The 18112-nt window shown below is 44.1% G+C and overlaps 2 protein-coding genes across 2 annotated transcripts; one reads left to right on the plus strand and one right to left on the minus strand.

The window, feature by feature from the left end:
• Positions 1–4984: 4984 nt before the first annotated feature.
• Positions 4985–13691, plus strand: FAM177B (family with sequence similarity 177 member B). The gene is made up of 5 exons (XM_017347652.3): positions 4985–5124; positions 8777–8940; positions 9535–9601; positions 11935–12032; positions 12661–13691. Exons 2-5 carry the CDS (start codon positions 8827–8829, stop codon positions 12793–12795), a joined length of 414 nt encoding a protein of 137 aa, XP_017203141.1. The 5' UTR covers positions 4985–5124; positions 8777–8826; the 3' UTR covers positions 12796–13691.
• Positions 5787–6415, minus strand: LOC100350515 (tubulin-specific chaperone A). Its single transcript, XM_002717491.5, has one exon. It carries the CDS (start codon positions 6360–6362, stop codon positions 6039–6041), a length of 324 nt encoding a protein of 107 aa, XP_002717537.1. The 5' UTR covers positions 6363–6415; the 3' UTR covers positions 5787–6038.
• Positions 13692–18112: the final 4421 nt, after the last annotated feature.

Consider the following 18112-nt stretch of genomic DNA (forward strand, 5'->3'; position numbering starts at 1 on the left):
TTGCCAGAGCTCTCAATTCAATGTGTTGAATGCCTGTTATGTACTTAATGAAGCAGCAGTGAATTCATGCAGCACTCTCGCAGTGCTTCCCAGAGAAAGTGTTCAGTCACCAGTGACTTGCAGTGTGCTGCTCTGATGTCCGACTTCTAGTAGTTTGCCTGAAGGTATTGACAGCACTTTCTCAGTGGTGAGCTGGGAAGGACCAGGATCTTCGGTGGCTGCAGCTCCCTGGCTGGTCACCCCCAGAATTCTTTTTTTTTTAAAGATTTATTTTTATTTATTTGAAAGAGTTACAGAGAGAGGTAGAGACAGAGAGAAAGGTCTTCCATCCGATGGTTCACTCCCCAGATGGCCACAACAGCTGGAGCTGCGCCGATCTGAAGCCAGGAGCCAGGAGCTTCTTCAGGTCTCCCAAGCGGGTGCAGGGCCCCAAGGACTTCGGCTATCTTCTACTGCTACCCCAGGCCATAGCAGAGAGCTGGATAGGAAGAAGAGCAGCCGGACTAGAACCAGCGCCCATATGGACTGCTGGGGCTTCAGGCCAGGGTGTTAACCCGCTGAGCCACAGCGCCGGCCCCCACCCCAGAATTTCAAAGAGTTTTGAGCATTATCTGCCATGATGTAGGAAAAGTTGAGAAACACCCCCATGGCAAAGGTATTTTGGTAACTGGGTGCATGTGCATGCACATACTGAATATGATTTTCACAATACTGAAAATGATTTAAAAAAAAAAATCTGTCAGGCAATGTTCTGTCAGTAATTCACAAAGAGCAGCAATTTATACCTTTGTTTATCAGATTTCACATTTTTGTGCACAGTTCCCTACCACTTTTCTGCACCAAACACATTCCATCTCCCTCCCTCCATCCCCCCAGTCCCTGATGTGAGAGAAATGGCACTGAAGACTGTTCTGTGCTGCTCTGCTTCTGAGGCTGAGCACTGGGACTTGAGCTGTCCCTTAACTGCTCTCGCCAGGATGTTGACCTTTAAACCACTGCAGGGGAAGCGGAAAACATAGGAGCAGAAAGGGGCTTCTAGGGTAGCCCAGGCAAATGGTGCTAGTTGGCTCTTCTCTGACTTCCCAGCACCGGGTCCTGGCTGTGTTTTAACCTGGGCCATTTGGAAACATTTTTTTTAGATAAGTGAAAACTGAACACTAGAAAATACTAGGTAGCATATCTTGAAGTTAAGTGCCAAGATGTGGAACTAGTGTGTTATGTTCTTGGTACAGTGTTTCAGTAGAGGAGTTAAGATGAAATGATAAGGAGTGGGTGTTTGGCCGGCATTGAGAAGTTCTGCTCCATGTCGAGAGCCAAGGTTTGACCCCCAGCTCAAGCTTCTGACTCCCGCTTCCTGCCAGGGCAGATCCTGGGAAGCAGCAGTGATGGCTCAGTAATTGGGTTCATGCTGCCCACGTGGGAGACCTGGATTGAATTCCCAGTATCTGGCTTCATCCCTGGTTTTGGCCCTGGCTTGGTCCTAGTCTGCAGGCATTTGGGAAGTGGAACCAGTGGATGGGATATAATTATGCTCTAACTCTCAAATAAGTGATGGCTCAAAATCCCAAATGCTGTAAGTGTAACGAGAAAAATATTAAATGAAGGATAGACATTTTAAAATAGGAAATGGTAATGGGTCCACTTTAATTTTTCTATTCTATTATACAGGACCTTAACCCTCATTAAAATTAAATATATAATTCACTTATTAAACAGAAGATAACAGCAGTCAACATATAGGTAAGAACCCCCCCACACACACACACACACGCACGCACACTCACCAACTCTTGAGGGGCAGGGAAGGGAGGAGGGAGACAAGATACCAGAAATGTGGAGCATGTTCAGGTTAAGGGCTGAGGTCAGGTGTGAGTAGAGGGTGGGGCATGGTGGGCGCTGCTGAAGGGAATGGTAATTTCCTGTGCAGAGAGGGAGGTGGCCAGGGGAAGCCCCCTTGTGGTGGAACACCTGACCTGAGCTAAGGAACAAAGTGGAAGCGGAGAGCAGCCACACAGTGACCCCTGCAGAGGCGGTATCTGTGCCTCCAAGCAACTGCAGGAAGAAGGCTAGTACAAGGGTAGTACAAGACGAGGTGGGAAAAGTCACGGGTGAGATGTACCTGGAATTTTATTCTGCAGGAGATGGGAACCCACTGCAGACTTCGATGTGGAAGAGTGATATCTGACTTTGAACAATTCAGCAGTTGTTTTTGAGTGTAGACTCCAGAGGGCCAATTAGGGCTGCTGCTGCAATAAAGTGAGAGGTGGTGGCGGAGACCAGGGAGGTGGCACTGGGGTGGTGAATGTATTAGGATTCTGGAAATATCCCAGAGAATTACCTGATGGATGTAATGCAGAGTATGATTAAAAGACGTAAATTAAGAATGATTCTACTGGCCGGCGCCACGGCTCAATAGGCTAATCCTGTGCCTGCAGCGCCGGCACCCCAGGATCTAGTCCCGGTCGGGGGCGCCGGATTCTGTCCCGGTTGCTCCTCTTCCAGTCCAGCTCTCTGCTGTGGCCCGGGAAGGCAGTGGAGGATGGGCCAAGTGCTTGGGCCCTGCACCCGCATGGGAGACCAGGAGAAGCACCTGGCTCCTGGCTTCGGATCAGCAAGCACCTGGCTCCTGGCTTCGGATCAGCGTGGTGCGCCGGCCGCAGCGCGCGGGCCGCGGCGGCCATTGGAGGGTGAACCAACGGCAAAAGGAAGACCTTTCTCTCTGTCTCTCTCTCTCTCACTGTCCACTCTGCCTGTCAAAAAAAAAAAAAAAAAAAAAGTGATTCTACTGGCTGGTGCCGTGGCTCAATAGGCTAATCCTCTGCCTGTGGTGCCAGCACCCCAGGATCTAGTCCCGGTCAGGGGTGCCGGATTCTGTCCCGGTTGCTCCTCTTCCAGTCCAGCTCTCTGCTGTGGCCCGGGAGGGCAGTGGAGGATGGCCCAAGTGCTTGGGCCCTGCACCCACATGGGAGACTAGGAAAAGCACCTGGCTACTGGCTTCGGATCAGCGCGGTGCACTGGCCGCAGCAGTCATTGGAAGGAAAGACCTTTCTCTCTGTCTCTCTCTCTCACTGTCCACTCTGCCTGTCAAAAAAAATAAATAAATAAATAAAAGAATGACTCTACTGTTTTCAGCCTGAGCAGCTGGAAGAATCAAGTTGCCCTTTATTGAGACAGGAAGACTTCCAGAGGAGTAGATGTGATTTGTGTGTTGGGAGGGCTCGGGGGCTGGCAGAGGGGGTTGCACTGAAAGCATGAGTGAAGACTTAGACAAATTAGGATTGACATGTCTGTAGATACCGCTCTATTAAGGCTGTCAAGGGGGCAGTTGGAGTTGTGACGCTGAGGTTGAGCAAAGTCTGACCTGGAGAATGTAAACAGAGGTCATCCCTGTGTAGATGGGCAGTGTTCACAGCCATCAGCCAGAGGAGATTGTCCAGGGAGGAGATAGAAGAGGCTCAGTCAGTCACTGAGATGATGTAGTCTGTTCCATTACGTTATGTATTGGGAAATTACTCTGGATAGCCTAGACTTGAGGTTTTTAAGAAACAAAGGAGTAGGGCATTCATGAGAATTAAATTGAGGCAAAAAGCTTTATGCAGGGGTGAGTGGCACAGCAGTTAAGATGCTACTTGGGATGGCCACATCCATATCAGATTGCCTGGGTTCAGGTCCCCGCTCTCCAATTCTGATCCGGCTTCCTGCTAATGTACATCCTGGGAAGCAGCAGATAGTGGTTCAAATACTAGGGCCTCTGCCACCCTTGTGGGAGATCTGGATGCTGTTCTGGGTTCCTGGCTTCAGGCTGGCCCAGCCCTTGCTGTTTGGGAGTGAATCAGTAGATTGAAGGTTCTCTCTCTCTCTCTTTGTATGTGTGTGTGTGTCTGCCTATGTCTCTGTCACTCTGCTTTTCAAAAATAAATAAAAAGCATGTCACAGGCAGCGTTAGGACCTCTGTATGATCACTTACAAAATATCCATGTCTAGGTATTTGGCATAAAGTTGGAATATATTCCCCAGGTTTTTGTGAATCAAAACTGTTCACTTTTGAGCTCTCGCTATACACAGGCACAAAGATGAATCTTGTGTAGCATATTCTAAAATGTCCATTAGGTGGCAGAAAAACATTCACTAAATCCACTATGAGCTAGTTCACTTGCTCTTTCTCCCTCTCTCTAGAAAAACATTCGCTGTCCTGTGAGCTAGGTTGGTCTCCCTCCCTCTTTCTTTCCCTCCCTCTGTAAGGAACCCTCTGAATTAAAAGATATATATGTCTACTTACTGCACATTATTATAAAGAACAGAGTCTAGTATTTCCAGAGCACTGACAGGTATCATCAACCTATGTTATAATAGAGGTGAGCCAGGTGTATGTGAGATAGGGGTGTGCATTTATATTTATTTCATTTGGATCAGAAATCTGAGTTCAGATGGTTTTGAAAGGAGGAAAGACCTCTTTCTAAAATTTTTGATATTTAAACTCTTCAGCTTGAAGCAGGTTGGGAGGGGACTGGGAAAGGAAAAAGGAGGAATCCTCTTGGAAAACGATAGTGTCTTGGAAGCAGCCTGTTGGAGCGCCCTATGATACATGAACTCACTAAATCGAAAATCTTCTATCTTAGTTGTCTTGAAAGAAGCCTGTTGTTTGCACCCTGTGTCATTTGTGCATCGACTACTAAAGCCCAGGTCTCTCTGTGTCTGTTTGGAAGTTGCTTCCTTTCCTACTCTTTTTAAGGTACTGGCCCCCAAATTGCCTGCACATTGGGATAACCTGGGCAGCTTAAAAAATCACTGATGCCCATGTCCCATCCAGAATTGGGATTTAAGTCTGGAGCACTGCATGTTTTCAAAAGAACCTCAGATGATTATAAAGTGACAAGTCTGAGAGCCTCTGGGTTTAGTTCATGGTGAATGTGTAAATGTGGCAGACCTTCCCACAACTCAAACATGTTCCACCCTTTAGACACACAAGAGAACACTTCCACGTCAGCATGGTCAAGGGCTCTGTACGGCTTCAGCCTAGTTTTATGAATTTATCCATTGAGAAACTTTTAGTACCAGATTTGGTACTACTTTCAACACCAAAAGTACCACTTTAGCGATGAAAGAAAAATACAGAGGACTTACGTGAGTTACTGTTTTAGAATGTTTTGATTTTTTGATTATAGTTATAGAATGCTTATTTCCTATGGAACTGATAATATATCCTTTTACAATCTTATGCTCAGCATATAATTGGTCTTACCAAATTAGAATGGATATTTCTGTGGCCTTTGACATCAGAAACTAGATAACACCTCTTCTTATTTCTTACTGAAGCTTTTCTGTAATTTACTGGCACTAGATTGGGGAAAACAATGTTTATCATTCATCTCTCCTGGCTATGTATGACACATGGAACCTTTGATGAGCCTTTTGCAGTTTTGGCCTTGACGACAGTATAGCCTCAGCATTATACTAACAGGATTTGGCGATGTATGCATATATACATAAGCATATGTAAATAAGAATGTATGTGAGCATATATTCCATCATGTTTTAAATGGCTGTAAAACATTATTTAAATTCAGTTATGCTAGTCTTCACTTTAATACCTGACTGGAAATTTGTTTACATTTATTATGATTACTGATTTATTGGAGTGGTTGACAGGTTTTTTTAATTGATTATGCTTTTTCCTTGCTCATTTTCTCTCCTGTTTCTTGCCTTCTGTCAGACTGTTTCTTTTCTTCTATGGATTTTGAAGCTATAAATTAAAACTCCTTTTTTTTTTTGTTATCTTTAAATTCTTTTTTTTTTTCAGAATCTACAGATTTTATTTTTGTCAAAAATGTCTATGCGATTGAATAACAGGTTAATTAAAATATTTATAAAATCTGAAATAAACAAGCTTATTAGATAAACTCATTGATGCACTAAATGAGGCAAAGAAAAATGCATGGAACTGCGTAAGAACAATCACACTGAACGGAGCAGTGTCAGCAGTGAGCTGCCGAGTGGACCCAGGCTTTGGCGCGAGAAGCACCCTGCGCAGACACGTGTCAGGCTTCCAGCTTCACCGAGTCCAGGACTAGCCGGGCTTCCTTATATTCCTCAGCTTCTTCCAAGTCTTTTTCACTTTCCAGGATCTGCTGCAGGTCGGTGCAGGCGGCTTCCAGCCTGCGCTGGCAGTCCGGGATCATCATGCGGGACTCCTGCAGGATCTCCGCCTGCTTTTTAATGGCATAATTTTCACCATCTTCAGCTCTCATTTTTTCAATCTTTTCTTCTTGTTTTGCTTCTTTTTCATACATCACTTTTTCTTTGACCAGTCGCTTCACCACGCCGGTCTTGATCTTGATCTGCCTCACGCGAGGGTCGGCCATGGTCCCGGAGAGCTGCGCAGGAGGGGCGGGAGCCGAGCGGCCGGAGGGCGGCGGCGGGCTATCTTTAAATTCTTAACATGCATACTTAGCAACCTATGCTATACAGCCTATTACAAAACAATACTTAAGAGATCAACTCCTCACGTTTTTTTGTTGCTGTTTAATGCTTAATACTGCTTGGCTTTGTACTGTCCTCACTAAAAGTGTGTTTTAAATTTTTTATTTATTTTTATTTATTTGAAAGGCAAGGAGAGTCAGAGACAGACACAGATATTCCACCTACTGGTTCACTTCCACAGTGCTCTGAATGGCCACAGTGGGGCCAGACTGAAGGCAGGAGCCTAGAACTCAGTCTGGGTCTCCCATGGGAGTGGCAGAGACCCAGGTTCTTCCGTCACCACCTGCTGCTTCACAGTGTGTGCATTAGGAGGAAGCTCAATCAAGAGGGTGGTTGTGACTTGAATCCAGGCACTCTGATATGGGATGCAGGTGTCCAGTGTCGTGAACTGCTGCTCTAACTGCTCACCCCTAAAACAGTGTTTTTAAGGAATAGCGCTGGCATTGTGGCATCGTGGTAAAACTGCTGCCTGCAATGCTGGCATCCCATATGGGCGCTGGTTTGCATCCCGGCTGCTCCACTTCCCATCCAGCTCCCTGCTAATGGCCTGGGAAGAACAGCAGAAGATGGCCCAAGTGTTTGGGCCCCTGTCACCCACATAGGAGACCAGGCTCCTTGCTTCTCAGCCTCCCAGTGGTTTCACCTGCTCCTCCTGACGGTTTCTTCCTGTGGTTTGTACAGTGTTGCCACAAGCACCTCCTCAGCAGGGGGTTGGTTGTAGTGGAGACTCTTTACACCCATTCTCACCGAATGCCTCTCCAAGGCGGTTCTGCTTCCCATCTGACCAAGTTCTGTGGGTTACACTGTCCTTAGATCACTGGACTTCCCCTTGGTCCTCATACAGAGGAGGACAGTGATCCGGGCCCCACGCAGTAGTGTGGTGAAGGCCTGGGGTCCCATTTGTCTCCAGGGGACTGTCTGCATCCCAGTGTCCAGGAGAGGGCAAATCACTTTGTTCCTTTTGCATATCAGGAGTTACTTTTTCTAGTCAACAGTTTATAGATGAGATAGTATTTTATTAACTTAGTTTTATGCAGGTAGCTTCATTTTAACTCCCCTCACAAATGAGACCTGTGATTTGTACTGTTGCTCTATTCCCATGTTGAAACCCCAGCTTCAAGATCTGCATCTGGTTATAAAGCCATCTCGTTTTCGGCTCATATTTGTGATTTAGTTTTCCCTCTTCTTCTGACACCTAGGCTGGCTAGTTCCTTCCTTTCCTGTTCTTCTCTTTCTTCCCTGCCCACTCTCAGCTTTCATCTCTCTCCTTTTATCACTTCCTTAGTGCAGCTATGACTTAATATTTTTGTTTGTTTATTTTTAAAATTCATTTTTATTTATTTGAAAGTTACAGAAAGAGGTAGAAACAGAGAGAGAAAGGTCTTCCATTGCTGGTTCACTACCCAAAGTGAGCTGAGCAGGTCCAGAGCCAGGAGCCAGGAGCTTCTTCTGGGTCTTCCATGTGAGACTTGAGCCATCCTCTGCTGCTTTCCCAGGTGCATTAGCAGGGAGCTGGATCGGAAGACAAACCAATGCCCACATGGGATGCCAGTGCTGTAGGCCAGGGCTTTAAACCACTGTGCCACAGCACCAGTTCCATGTTTGTTTAATTTTGTCCTGCATTTCTATATGTTTGGAACAGCCGAAGGATTATTCATGATCAGCTGTCTGCCATATTTGCTGAATAATCTTAAAATAGACTAAATATAAATATAAATTAAAATATCTCATCATGGTTTCAATTTGTATATCCCTAATGACCCGTAACATTAAGCATCTTTTCATGTTTATTTGCCATCTATAAATCTTGTATGATAATATCTATTCAAATTTTTGCCTTTTTTTAAGTGGAGGTGTTTTGTTCTTTACCTTCTGCATTGCAATAGTTCTTTATATATTATGAACATGAGTCCTTTCCTGAATATATGTATACTTTGCAAATATTTTTTCCCATCTGTGAAATACTGAGAAGCTTCTGCAGCAATGGCTGTTTCCCACTAGCAGTTGCGCGTTTTGCAGTTACTAAAGAGTAAGGGAAATGCTGCTGATATTTTTGTTTGAAGGTGCAAAGTTCACATTTTCACTACTAACTGAATGACTTCCATTTGGTACAGAACTGAATAATCTTTTCTTGGTTTGAAGAGTTGATGGGATCACAGCTCTGATTACTTCTGAACTCTCAGTCTTCTCCATCCACTGAAAATAACTAGACATCTCCTAGCCAAATAAACACTGCCCTGGGAAGCCTGTCCTAAGGTGTCCTGTTTTAATTGGCTAGTTGTATGTTTCCTTGTAGAGAAAGATAATTTCCAGCTTTGAGAACTAGAGAAGAGTGGAACTTCCAAAATGACCACTCCCAAAAGGATTATCCATTTTGCTAATGGAGACACCATGGAAGAATATAGCACAGAGGAGGAAGAAGAAAAAGAGGAACAGAAAATAAATTCGACACTGGACTCTGTAAGCTTTTACTATTAACGCAAGTGGGACTGAATGAATCAGAGATTGAGCCAGATAGTTTGTAGGAAATATCTTCTTTAAAAAAAAATTATCTTATTTACTTGAAAGGCAGAGTGACTAAGAGAAGGAGAAACAGATAAAGAAAGAGATCCCCATCCACTGGTTCATTCTCCAAGTCAGCCTGGATCAGGCTGAAGCCAGGAACCAGAAACTCCATCCGGATCTCCTATGTGGTTAGCAAGGGCCCAAGTACTTGAGCCTTCTTCTGTTGCTTTTCCAGGCTCATTAATAGGGAGCTGATTGGATGCTAAGCAGCCAGGACTTGAACTGGTGCCCACAGGGGATGCTTAACCCCCTGCTCAACAGTACCAGCCCTAGAAATACAGTTTTAAGCCAAGTGTCTTATTTCTTTGCCTTCTAGATCCATGTATAGGTGACTTACAATTCTGATCATCTTAGTTTTCTCATCTATGAGAGAGAAAATGAAACACATTACAATGTATTTTGAAATTTCTGTGTAAGACTCTGTAGTCACCACACCTGTTTTTAATTACCGTGACTTGTTTCTGTGTTTTTTTTTTTTTTTTTCCCCAGTCTCAACTTTCATGGGGGGCCTCCCTATGGTTTTGGGCAGGACGAATAGCAAGCACTTCATTTTCTAGTAAGTACTGCGAAGATTTTTATTTTTTTCTGTCCTAATATATACTCATAGACCCTCCAAGTTACGTGAGACTTCCAATGGTTTAGTCCACTCTGTGGCATTCTAAAGAAGAGATGAGCTGGTCAACTCTACGTCTACACTTTAACCCTCACAAGGGTGTAGACCCACATTTGCAGGTGGATCCTTCCCCTTCTGCCATGCTTGTCAGTAAATTCTTTCTGATGTTGGCCCAGAATTTGTCTTCTACTCGGGTTCTACCCATTGGTCCCAGTTATTCTTAGAATCATAAAAAAAATCTAAATTTCTCTTTCATAGAAAAAAGTTTCAAATATTTGAAGGCACTTGACAGCCCTCTTAGTGTTGGCTCTTCACCTGAATAAGCATGGAAGTTTTTGGAAAACAAATTACTGCTATAGGACGTAGGACGTAGTTCTAAGTTCTTTCATTATAATCACTTTATTAAAGACACTAACTTCATTGACCCCTTCCCAGGGGGCATAATGCATGGCCCTAGTGACTATTCACAACAGATGAAATATTATATCTCATTTTTCTTGACATTCACTAATTTTCTTCAGAACACAATTGTCAGCATCTAATTGCTCATTTCCTTCAAACTTGCATTTGCTCATGAATATGATAAGGAATAAAAAACTACTTTAGAATTGGAGAAAATGTAAAATGTAGCTCTTGGAAATTAATCTTCATTCATTCATTTAAAAATACATTACTGAGTACCTCTGACATGCCCATCACTCTGCTGGACGCCGAGACACAAAAACTATTAATAAATCAGTCTCGCTCTAGGGGCTCAGTGATAACGGATAATATAGACTAGGAAACATGTCCACATTTACCAAACCAATCTGTGATCACAATTGCCAGAGAAGCAGGAGTGTAGGGACCGTGAACTGGGAGCCTCAGAGATGCTGATGTAAGGAAGCTGCATAAGTGTGACCAGTTAAGGTCAACTTGAGGTCTGTGAAAGTGACCAGGGAGTCTTTAAATTGCAAGTACGACAGGAGATGATTTAGACAGATGCTTTGATCCTTTCAAGAATAAGTGCTTTGCACTAGGGTGGAAGTTTAGTGATTTGGAAGTTACTTTCGAGACCCAGGTGAATACCAGTCCTACTGTGACCATAATACATTGGCAGAAAAATGCTGTCTTCCAAAGAGAGCTATGTTTCTGTGAAGGCAAGATTGTTTGAGAGGAGCAATAAGAGATTAGATCAGGTAGAAGAAGCAAAACTCAGTCTGTGGTTGAGAGTATGCGTAACAGGAACTACGGTGATGTGCATGTTGGGGTTGACATAAAATGGCAGGATTGGGATGCATGCTGAAAATAGCTGCCTGGAAGGTTCCAAACAGAACCGTAGTGTTACCATGCCTCCTGCTAGGGCTTCCAGATGGCAGTGAAGGATTAAATATTGTATGCCAGCAGATGGTGCCCTGGTCTTTACACAGAGAATTTGGACAGAATTAGAATCCCGGTGACACTGATAATTAATTTTTTCAATTAAAAATTCTAGCAGGTCATAATCAAGAAAGCCTCCTAAGATTTATTCTAGTATCTTAAAGATTTCTTTTCTATGCACTTACTAGACATGCACTAAAAACAAACAGAATAAAGAGCTCAAGTATTCTAAAAAGATAAGTTGTAGTTTCAAAAAATAGCATTGTTTTAATACACCATATGAGCAAGAGGTGGGATAAGTCAAGAAACCATTAAGTTCTGTAATATGGGGGGAAGGGGCAGGAATTGGAAGACCTATAATTTAGAGGGAAACATTTCTAGAAGACTCCGAGCAACCACTCATTAATCATGCTAAACCCTCATCCCTGCCTGACTGTAACAACGACACCTCTGCAGGCCACCTTGCTATTGTGCCTGGAGACAGACTGAGAAGTTTGTCTGCATGCATGGAATAATTTCTCACATGGGTCTTGGCAACACTGGATTGAGTTGTTGATATCATCTGAAATATACTCACAGCTGATGTTCAACCAGTATTCATGGGGATGAGCAGTATCTACTCCAGTTGCTCAGGACTTCTACCTGTACTGTACCTGTTTGGTATTTTGAAAATCCCTCCTGACATATCCATCTGGAAAGGATAGTTATATGTGATCCCACGGAAAGACAAAAGACTTGGAAACTTTCACTTGAATCCTAAAATTTTGTTGAGAGCCGAAGGCCATTGAAATCTGTCATGAGCCTTGAAGTGAAGTGTAGTAATGTTTCACTCACTGGCAAGTTTAGAATCTTAGCACCTCAACTGATGCTGAACTTCAATTATTATTCCACTTTATCTAAGTGTTGCTTTCTTCTAGCCTGTGAATTCCTCGGTGGAAGATTTGCTGCCTTCTTTGGTCTTACTCAACCCAAATATCAGTATATGCTAAATGAGTACTATAGGATGCAAAATAAGGTAAGTGATGCCCTGACGGGGATGCCAGGGCCCTGAGATGAGAAAGTTGGTTGTTTCAACTTCAGGCCAGTATAGATATTCTCCCTAGCAATCATGTACTATAATTTCTCTGAGTTCCCATGGTTAGACTGACTTTTAAATGTTTTTTATTTTGTGCATTTGAAAGGAGGCAGAGAGAATCAGAGACACAGGGAGATACCCCATCTGCTAGTTCACTCTTCAAATGCCCGCAGCAGCTGGGGCCTCAAAGCCGGGAGCCAGGATCTCAATCTGGTCTCCCACCTTGGTATCAGGGACCCAACCACCTGAGTCATCATTGCTGCCTCCTAGGGTTTGCATTAACAGGAAGCTGGGATCCAGAGCAGAGCTGAGACTGGAACCCAAGCACTCTTGTGGGATTCAGGCCTCCCTAGCAATAGCTTACCTGCTGGGCCAAGTGCCTGCCCAGACTGACTTTCTTTTCTAATACCCCTTGCTTCATGATGCTGTTGTCTGTTGGCCTCAGTTCTGTAAAATCAGGGTGTTGTGGGATGGTCAGAGGATTTAGCTGGGTATGCAGCCTGAGATTGTTCAAAGGTGAAGCTTCTAACACACATCGCTACAAGAGGGGATTTTTCCTCCACTCCAGGAAAATGACAAGGAACCTGAAGGGACTGGATCCAAGGCTCAGGAAGCTGAAGCTCCTGATGAGAAGTGTCACCTGGAGACTGGAGACCAAGAGTATGGGACACAGCGGCAGGACAGAGCAGAGGCCGTTCCTTAGTGGAGTGTGTCATCCAGGAAGTGCCTTGAGACTGGTTCCAGCCTGTGATGGACAGTAGTGGCTGGAGTACCCCTGGGGATCTCTGTTCCTGGGCCATTGGTTACCATGGCAACAGCACCACAGAGAGCAGATCAGATCCCACTCTCAGGATTTATTCTCAAACCTCCAGGGTTGCAAGCAATAATGTGAGTAATTTTGGATACTTTCTCAATGTAAATTTTTATTAGTAAGTCTCTACGCCCTGACTCTATCTCAGTTATTCAAGTTCTGTTAGTATTGACATCTTTACCGTAGTATAACCTGGAGGTTTGGGCTGAAATTCTTTATCATGGAGTTAAGATGCAGTAAAGAAGCTCTGTTCCTCAGAAGAAAATTGAGACCCCACAAAATCTGATCATCCCTTTTCAAGATTTGAAATAAGGTACGAATTTCCAAAGCAGCCATTTTGGCTTACTTAGTTGGTACTGGTTTTAGAATAAGCAAATATTGCTAACAGCTCTGTTAACAAAATTTCTATCAAAATATTTGAGAATTAGGTATATTTTTCACACTCAAAAATAATGTAATCTCTAAAAACATGTTTTTTAAAAAATTGATGATTTTTCTTTATTTTCCCAACAAATTTTCAAAACCTAGAAAGATTAAACACAGAAATCAGTCAGCTAGCACATATGGTGGTGGGCCAGTGGTGAGCGGGATGCAATAGAATCACAGGGCTTGTGTCTGGAATTCAAGTTTCAGTTCTGCCATTTACTAATTGTGAGATTTTAGGCATCCAGATGTCTGAGCTGCAGTCTCCCTCTTTGTAAAATATGGGTGGCATTTATTTTGTTCCTTAAGGGTTGTTTTTCAGCAAAATGAGATAATAAATGTGAAAACACTTTTAACACTGAAAATGTTTGTTGCTACTATGTAAATAGTAAGCTGTCATTTTGGTGTTCCACAGACAACCATGTCTTCTGGAATTCATGCTTTTGTATAGCCCTACCTGCATGAACTCTGGGATTGGCCATGTGACTTGCTTTGGCCAATGAGATGGCAGCAAATGTGATGTAGGCAGAGGCTCCAGAAGCACTTGCACACTGGGGCTCGTCTGCTTGGCAAACTTCCTGTCCTAAAGAAACGTGGGCTGCGTTTCTGAATGATGAGCGGCAACAAGGGGAAAGGCCCCCAAGGAAGAAAGACCATTTTACATACCCCAGCCCACCCTAGCTGCCAGCCAAATGCAGCCACATGAATGACCTTCTGCTAGCCTGCAAGAAACTGGTGAACCAGCTTAGCACAGTCAACCCTCAGAACCATGAGAAATAATAACTCACGTTTTATATTCTGGACTGGTTATGCAACCATGTGTAATTACAACCATAGTTCTCAGAGAAGGGGAAGTTGGAATTAACTTGATATGAAATCAAAGACTAGGTAGGCCTGGAGAATAAGATGTGATTAGTTGGATATTCTAGGATAAGATAGATTGTGTTGTACAAACAGAATAATTGCAAGACCTCTGGGTTAAAACAGCAAAACTTTCTCTATTTCTCATGAGGAATTCACTGTCAGTTGAAGGACTTCCCAGAGATGGTTTCTCCAGCTGTTGTTGGCTTGGTGTTACATGTTTATTTGGTCTTTTCCCCCAAGATTTGTTTACTTATTTATTCATTTATTTGAACAACAGAGTAACAGAGAGAGAGGAAGAGCAAGAGAGAACCTTCCATCTGCTGGTTCATTCCCCACATGGCTGCCACAGCCAGGTCCGGGCCAGGTCAAAGCCAGAAGCCAAGAATTCCATCCTGGTCTCCCACATAGGTGGCAGGGGCCCAAGTTCTTGAGTCCTCATCTGCTGCTTTCTGGCATAGCAGAAAGATCAGGAGTGGAGTAGCCAAGACTCACACTGGCACTCTGGTACAGCATGCTAGTGTGGCGAGCCGCAGCTTGACCCACTGCACCACACGCTTACCCCTGCTTCTTTGGTCTTACGGTTCTTCCATACTGTGATGCTCTCTGGGCTTCTGAAGGGGAAGTGAAATGAGGAGTTAAGCACTGGCAATCAATGTCTCTACTGTGAATGACCCACGGCACCTCTGCTTATGTTTCTTCCAGCACAGCAAGTCTCACGGCCACGATCAAGTTTATAGGGATATAAGCCTCCTAAGACAGCTCAGAAAAGAGAGCACTTCTTTCTAGTGGCAGAGAAGATAGATGACGGGCTGGAGAGTCAATATGATCTTTGGTTTAATCTCAGCTCTGCTACCTCTTTATGATCTGGTAGCTGCATGCAAGTTCCTTAGTGTTCTCATCTACAAACAAGTTTTATACAAGAAGAAAATCCAATTTAACTTATGGAACAAAAATAGATTTGGGGGGAAGGACATTGAGGTATCTTTTGAACATCAAGGGCAGATAGGTATCAGTAGCTTCTAGAACAGTCTGGCAAGCAAACACCTAAGCAGGCTCTCTACATTTCTCATCCTCTGGATTTACTGCTCTGTAGAGTTCTTTTGTTCAAGGGACTGGAATAGTGACCCTCAGTCCCATTTCTGGACATATAGGGAACAGAATCTGATACGCATTTTCATCAGGTGATCAACTCCTGCTTCAACCAGGTGAGACCCAAAGAGTTCTGTACTAGCAACATGGTTACAGGACCTATTTCTAGCGTGGTTCTCAGGAAAAGGGAATTAAGGTGAGCTAGCAGAGTGGGCATTTGGTGCAGCAGTTAAGAAGCCACTTGGGTCACCCACATCCCATATCAGAGTGCCCAAGTTCAAGTTCCCACACCACTTTCTGAGTCAAGCTTCCTGCTAAGGCATACCCTGGAAAGCAGCAAATGATGGCCCATGTAGTCCAGTCCATGCCACCCATGTAAAAGACTCAGATTGAGTTCTGGGCTTTTGGATGTGGCCTGGCCCAGTCCTTGCTATTATGAACACTGGGGGAGTAGACCAGTGGGTGAAAGACCTCCTTTTCTTTGTTTCTCTCTCTCTCTTTTTCTCTGTATCAGTCTCTTAAATAAGTAATTAAACTCTTTTGTTAAAAGAGTTTGCTGAGGCTGGCACTGTGGCTCACTTGGCTAATCCTCCACCTGTGGCACCGGCACCCCGGGTTCTAGTCCAGGTTGGGGCACCGGATTCTGTCCCGGTTGCTCCTCTTCCAGGCCAGCTCTCTGCTGTGGCCCAAGAAGGCAGTGGAGGATGGCCCAAGTGCTTGGGCACTGCACCCGCATGGGAGACCAAGAGGAAGCGCCTGGCTCCTGGCTTTGGATCAGCGCAGCACGCGGGCCATAGCGGCCATTTGGGGGGTGAACCAACAGAAAGAAGACCTTTCTCTCTGTCTCTCTCTCTCACTGTCTAACTGCCTGTCCAAAAAAAAAAAAAAAAAAAAAAAAAAAAAAAAAAAAAAAAAAGAGTTTGCTGAAAATTGAATTAAAATATTTATTTTTTTCTATTTTTTATTTTTTTAATTTTTATTTAATAAATATAAATTTCCAAAGCACAGCTTTTGGATTATAGTGGCTTCCCCCCCATAACTTTTCTCCCACCCACAACCCTCCCATCTCCTGCTCCCTCTCCCATCCCATTCACATCAAGATTCATTTTCAATTCTCTTTATATACAGAAGATCAATTTAGTATATATTAAGTAAAGATTTCAACAGTTTTCACCCACACAGAAACACAAAGTGTAAAGTACTGTTTGAGTACTAGTTATAGCTTTAATTCACATTGTATAACACATTAAGGACAGAAATCCTACATGGGGAGTAAGTGCACAGTGACTCCTGTTGTTGATTTAACAATTGACACTCTTGTTTATGGCGTCAGTAATCACCCTAGGCTCTTGTCATGAGTTGCCAAGGCTATTGAAGCCTTTTGAGTTCACCAACTCCCATCTTATTTAGACAAGGTCATAGTCAAAGTGGAAGTTCTCTCCTCCCTTCAGAGAAAGGTACCTCCTTCTTTGATGACCCATTCTTTCCACTGGGATCTCACTCACAGAGATCTTTCATTTAGTTGTTTGTTTGTTTGGTTTTTTGCCACAGTGTCTTGGCTTTCTATGCCTGAAATACTCTCATGTGCTCTTCAGCCAGATCCAAATGCCTTAAGGGCTGATTCTGAGGCCAGAGTGCTATTTAGGACATCTGCCATTTTATGAGTCTGCTGTGTATCCTGCTTCCCATGTTGGATCGTTCAGACACTAGTCTTATTTATGTGATCCCTTTGATTCTTAATCCTATCATTATGACCAATTATGAACTGAAACTGATCACTTTGACTAGTGAGATGGCATTGGTACATGCCACCTTGATGGGATTGAATTGGAATCCCCTGGCACATTTCTAACTCTATCATTTGGGGCAAGTCCAATTAAACATGTGCCAAACTGTACATCTCCTCCCTCTCTTATTCTCACTCTTATATGAATTGAATTAAAATGTTTATTTCTAAAAAACTCTGTTTCTACTGCTCTGTCTGTCCTATTGATTCCACTTCACTGGGGAACCTGACTAGTAAAACAGCAAATGAGAATCCTTCTTCTGAGAGGACTCTGAGGGAAGCTGGCTGCTAGGTGGTGAGGATACTCAGTGCAGTGGACTGAATGTGTGTTCCCAAAATTCCTGTGTTGCAACCCCGATCCCAATGTGGTGGTTTGGGAGGTGGGGCCCTTGGGAGGTAATTGAGTCATGAGGATGGAGCCCTTATGAATGAAATAAGTGCAGGAAGTAGGCTAGCTGTCCTTGCACCATGGGAGGATACAATGAGGAGCCAGCAGCCTGTAGCTCAGAAGAGAGCCTCGCCAGAGCCGACAGTACGTCAGACCTCCAGAACTGCCATCAACACATTGCTGTTGTTTACAAATCACCTACTCTCTAGTGTTCTGTTGTAACCCACTGAACTAAGACCTCTCCAAGGGGCACGTGGTAAGGAACTATAGTCTCCAGTAACCAGCAAGAAACTGCCAAAAATGGTATGTGTATGCTTGGAAGATGCCCTTCCTCCAACTTGCAGATGATTGCAGCTCCAGCCAACAGCTTCCCGGCAACCTCATGAGAAACCCTGAGCCAGGACATCCCAGCAAATCCACTGTTGGATTCCTGCCTTAGAAAACATAAAAGGGGGCTGGCGCTGTGGCGTAGTGGGTACGGCCACTGCCTGCAGTGCCAGCATCCCATATGGGTGCCGGTTCAAGTCCCGGCTGCTCCACTTCCGATCCAGCTCTCTGCTATGGCCTGGAAAAGCAGTAGAAAATGGCCCAAATTCTTGGGCCCCTGCACCCACGTGGGAGACCAGAAGAAGCTCCTGGCTCCTGGCTTCAGATCAGCT

This window comes from Oryctolagus cuniculus, chromosome 13, assembly GCF_964237555.1.
Source record: "Oryctolagus cuniculus chromosome 13, mOryCun1.1, whole genome shotgun sequence".
NCBI classification, from domain to species: domain Eukaryota; kingdom Metazoa; phylum Chordata; class Mammalia; order Lagomorpha; family Leporidae; genus Oryctolagus; species Oryctolagus cuniculus.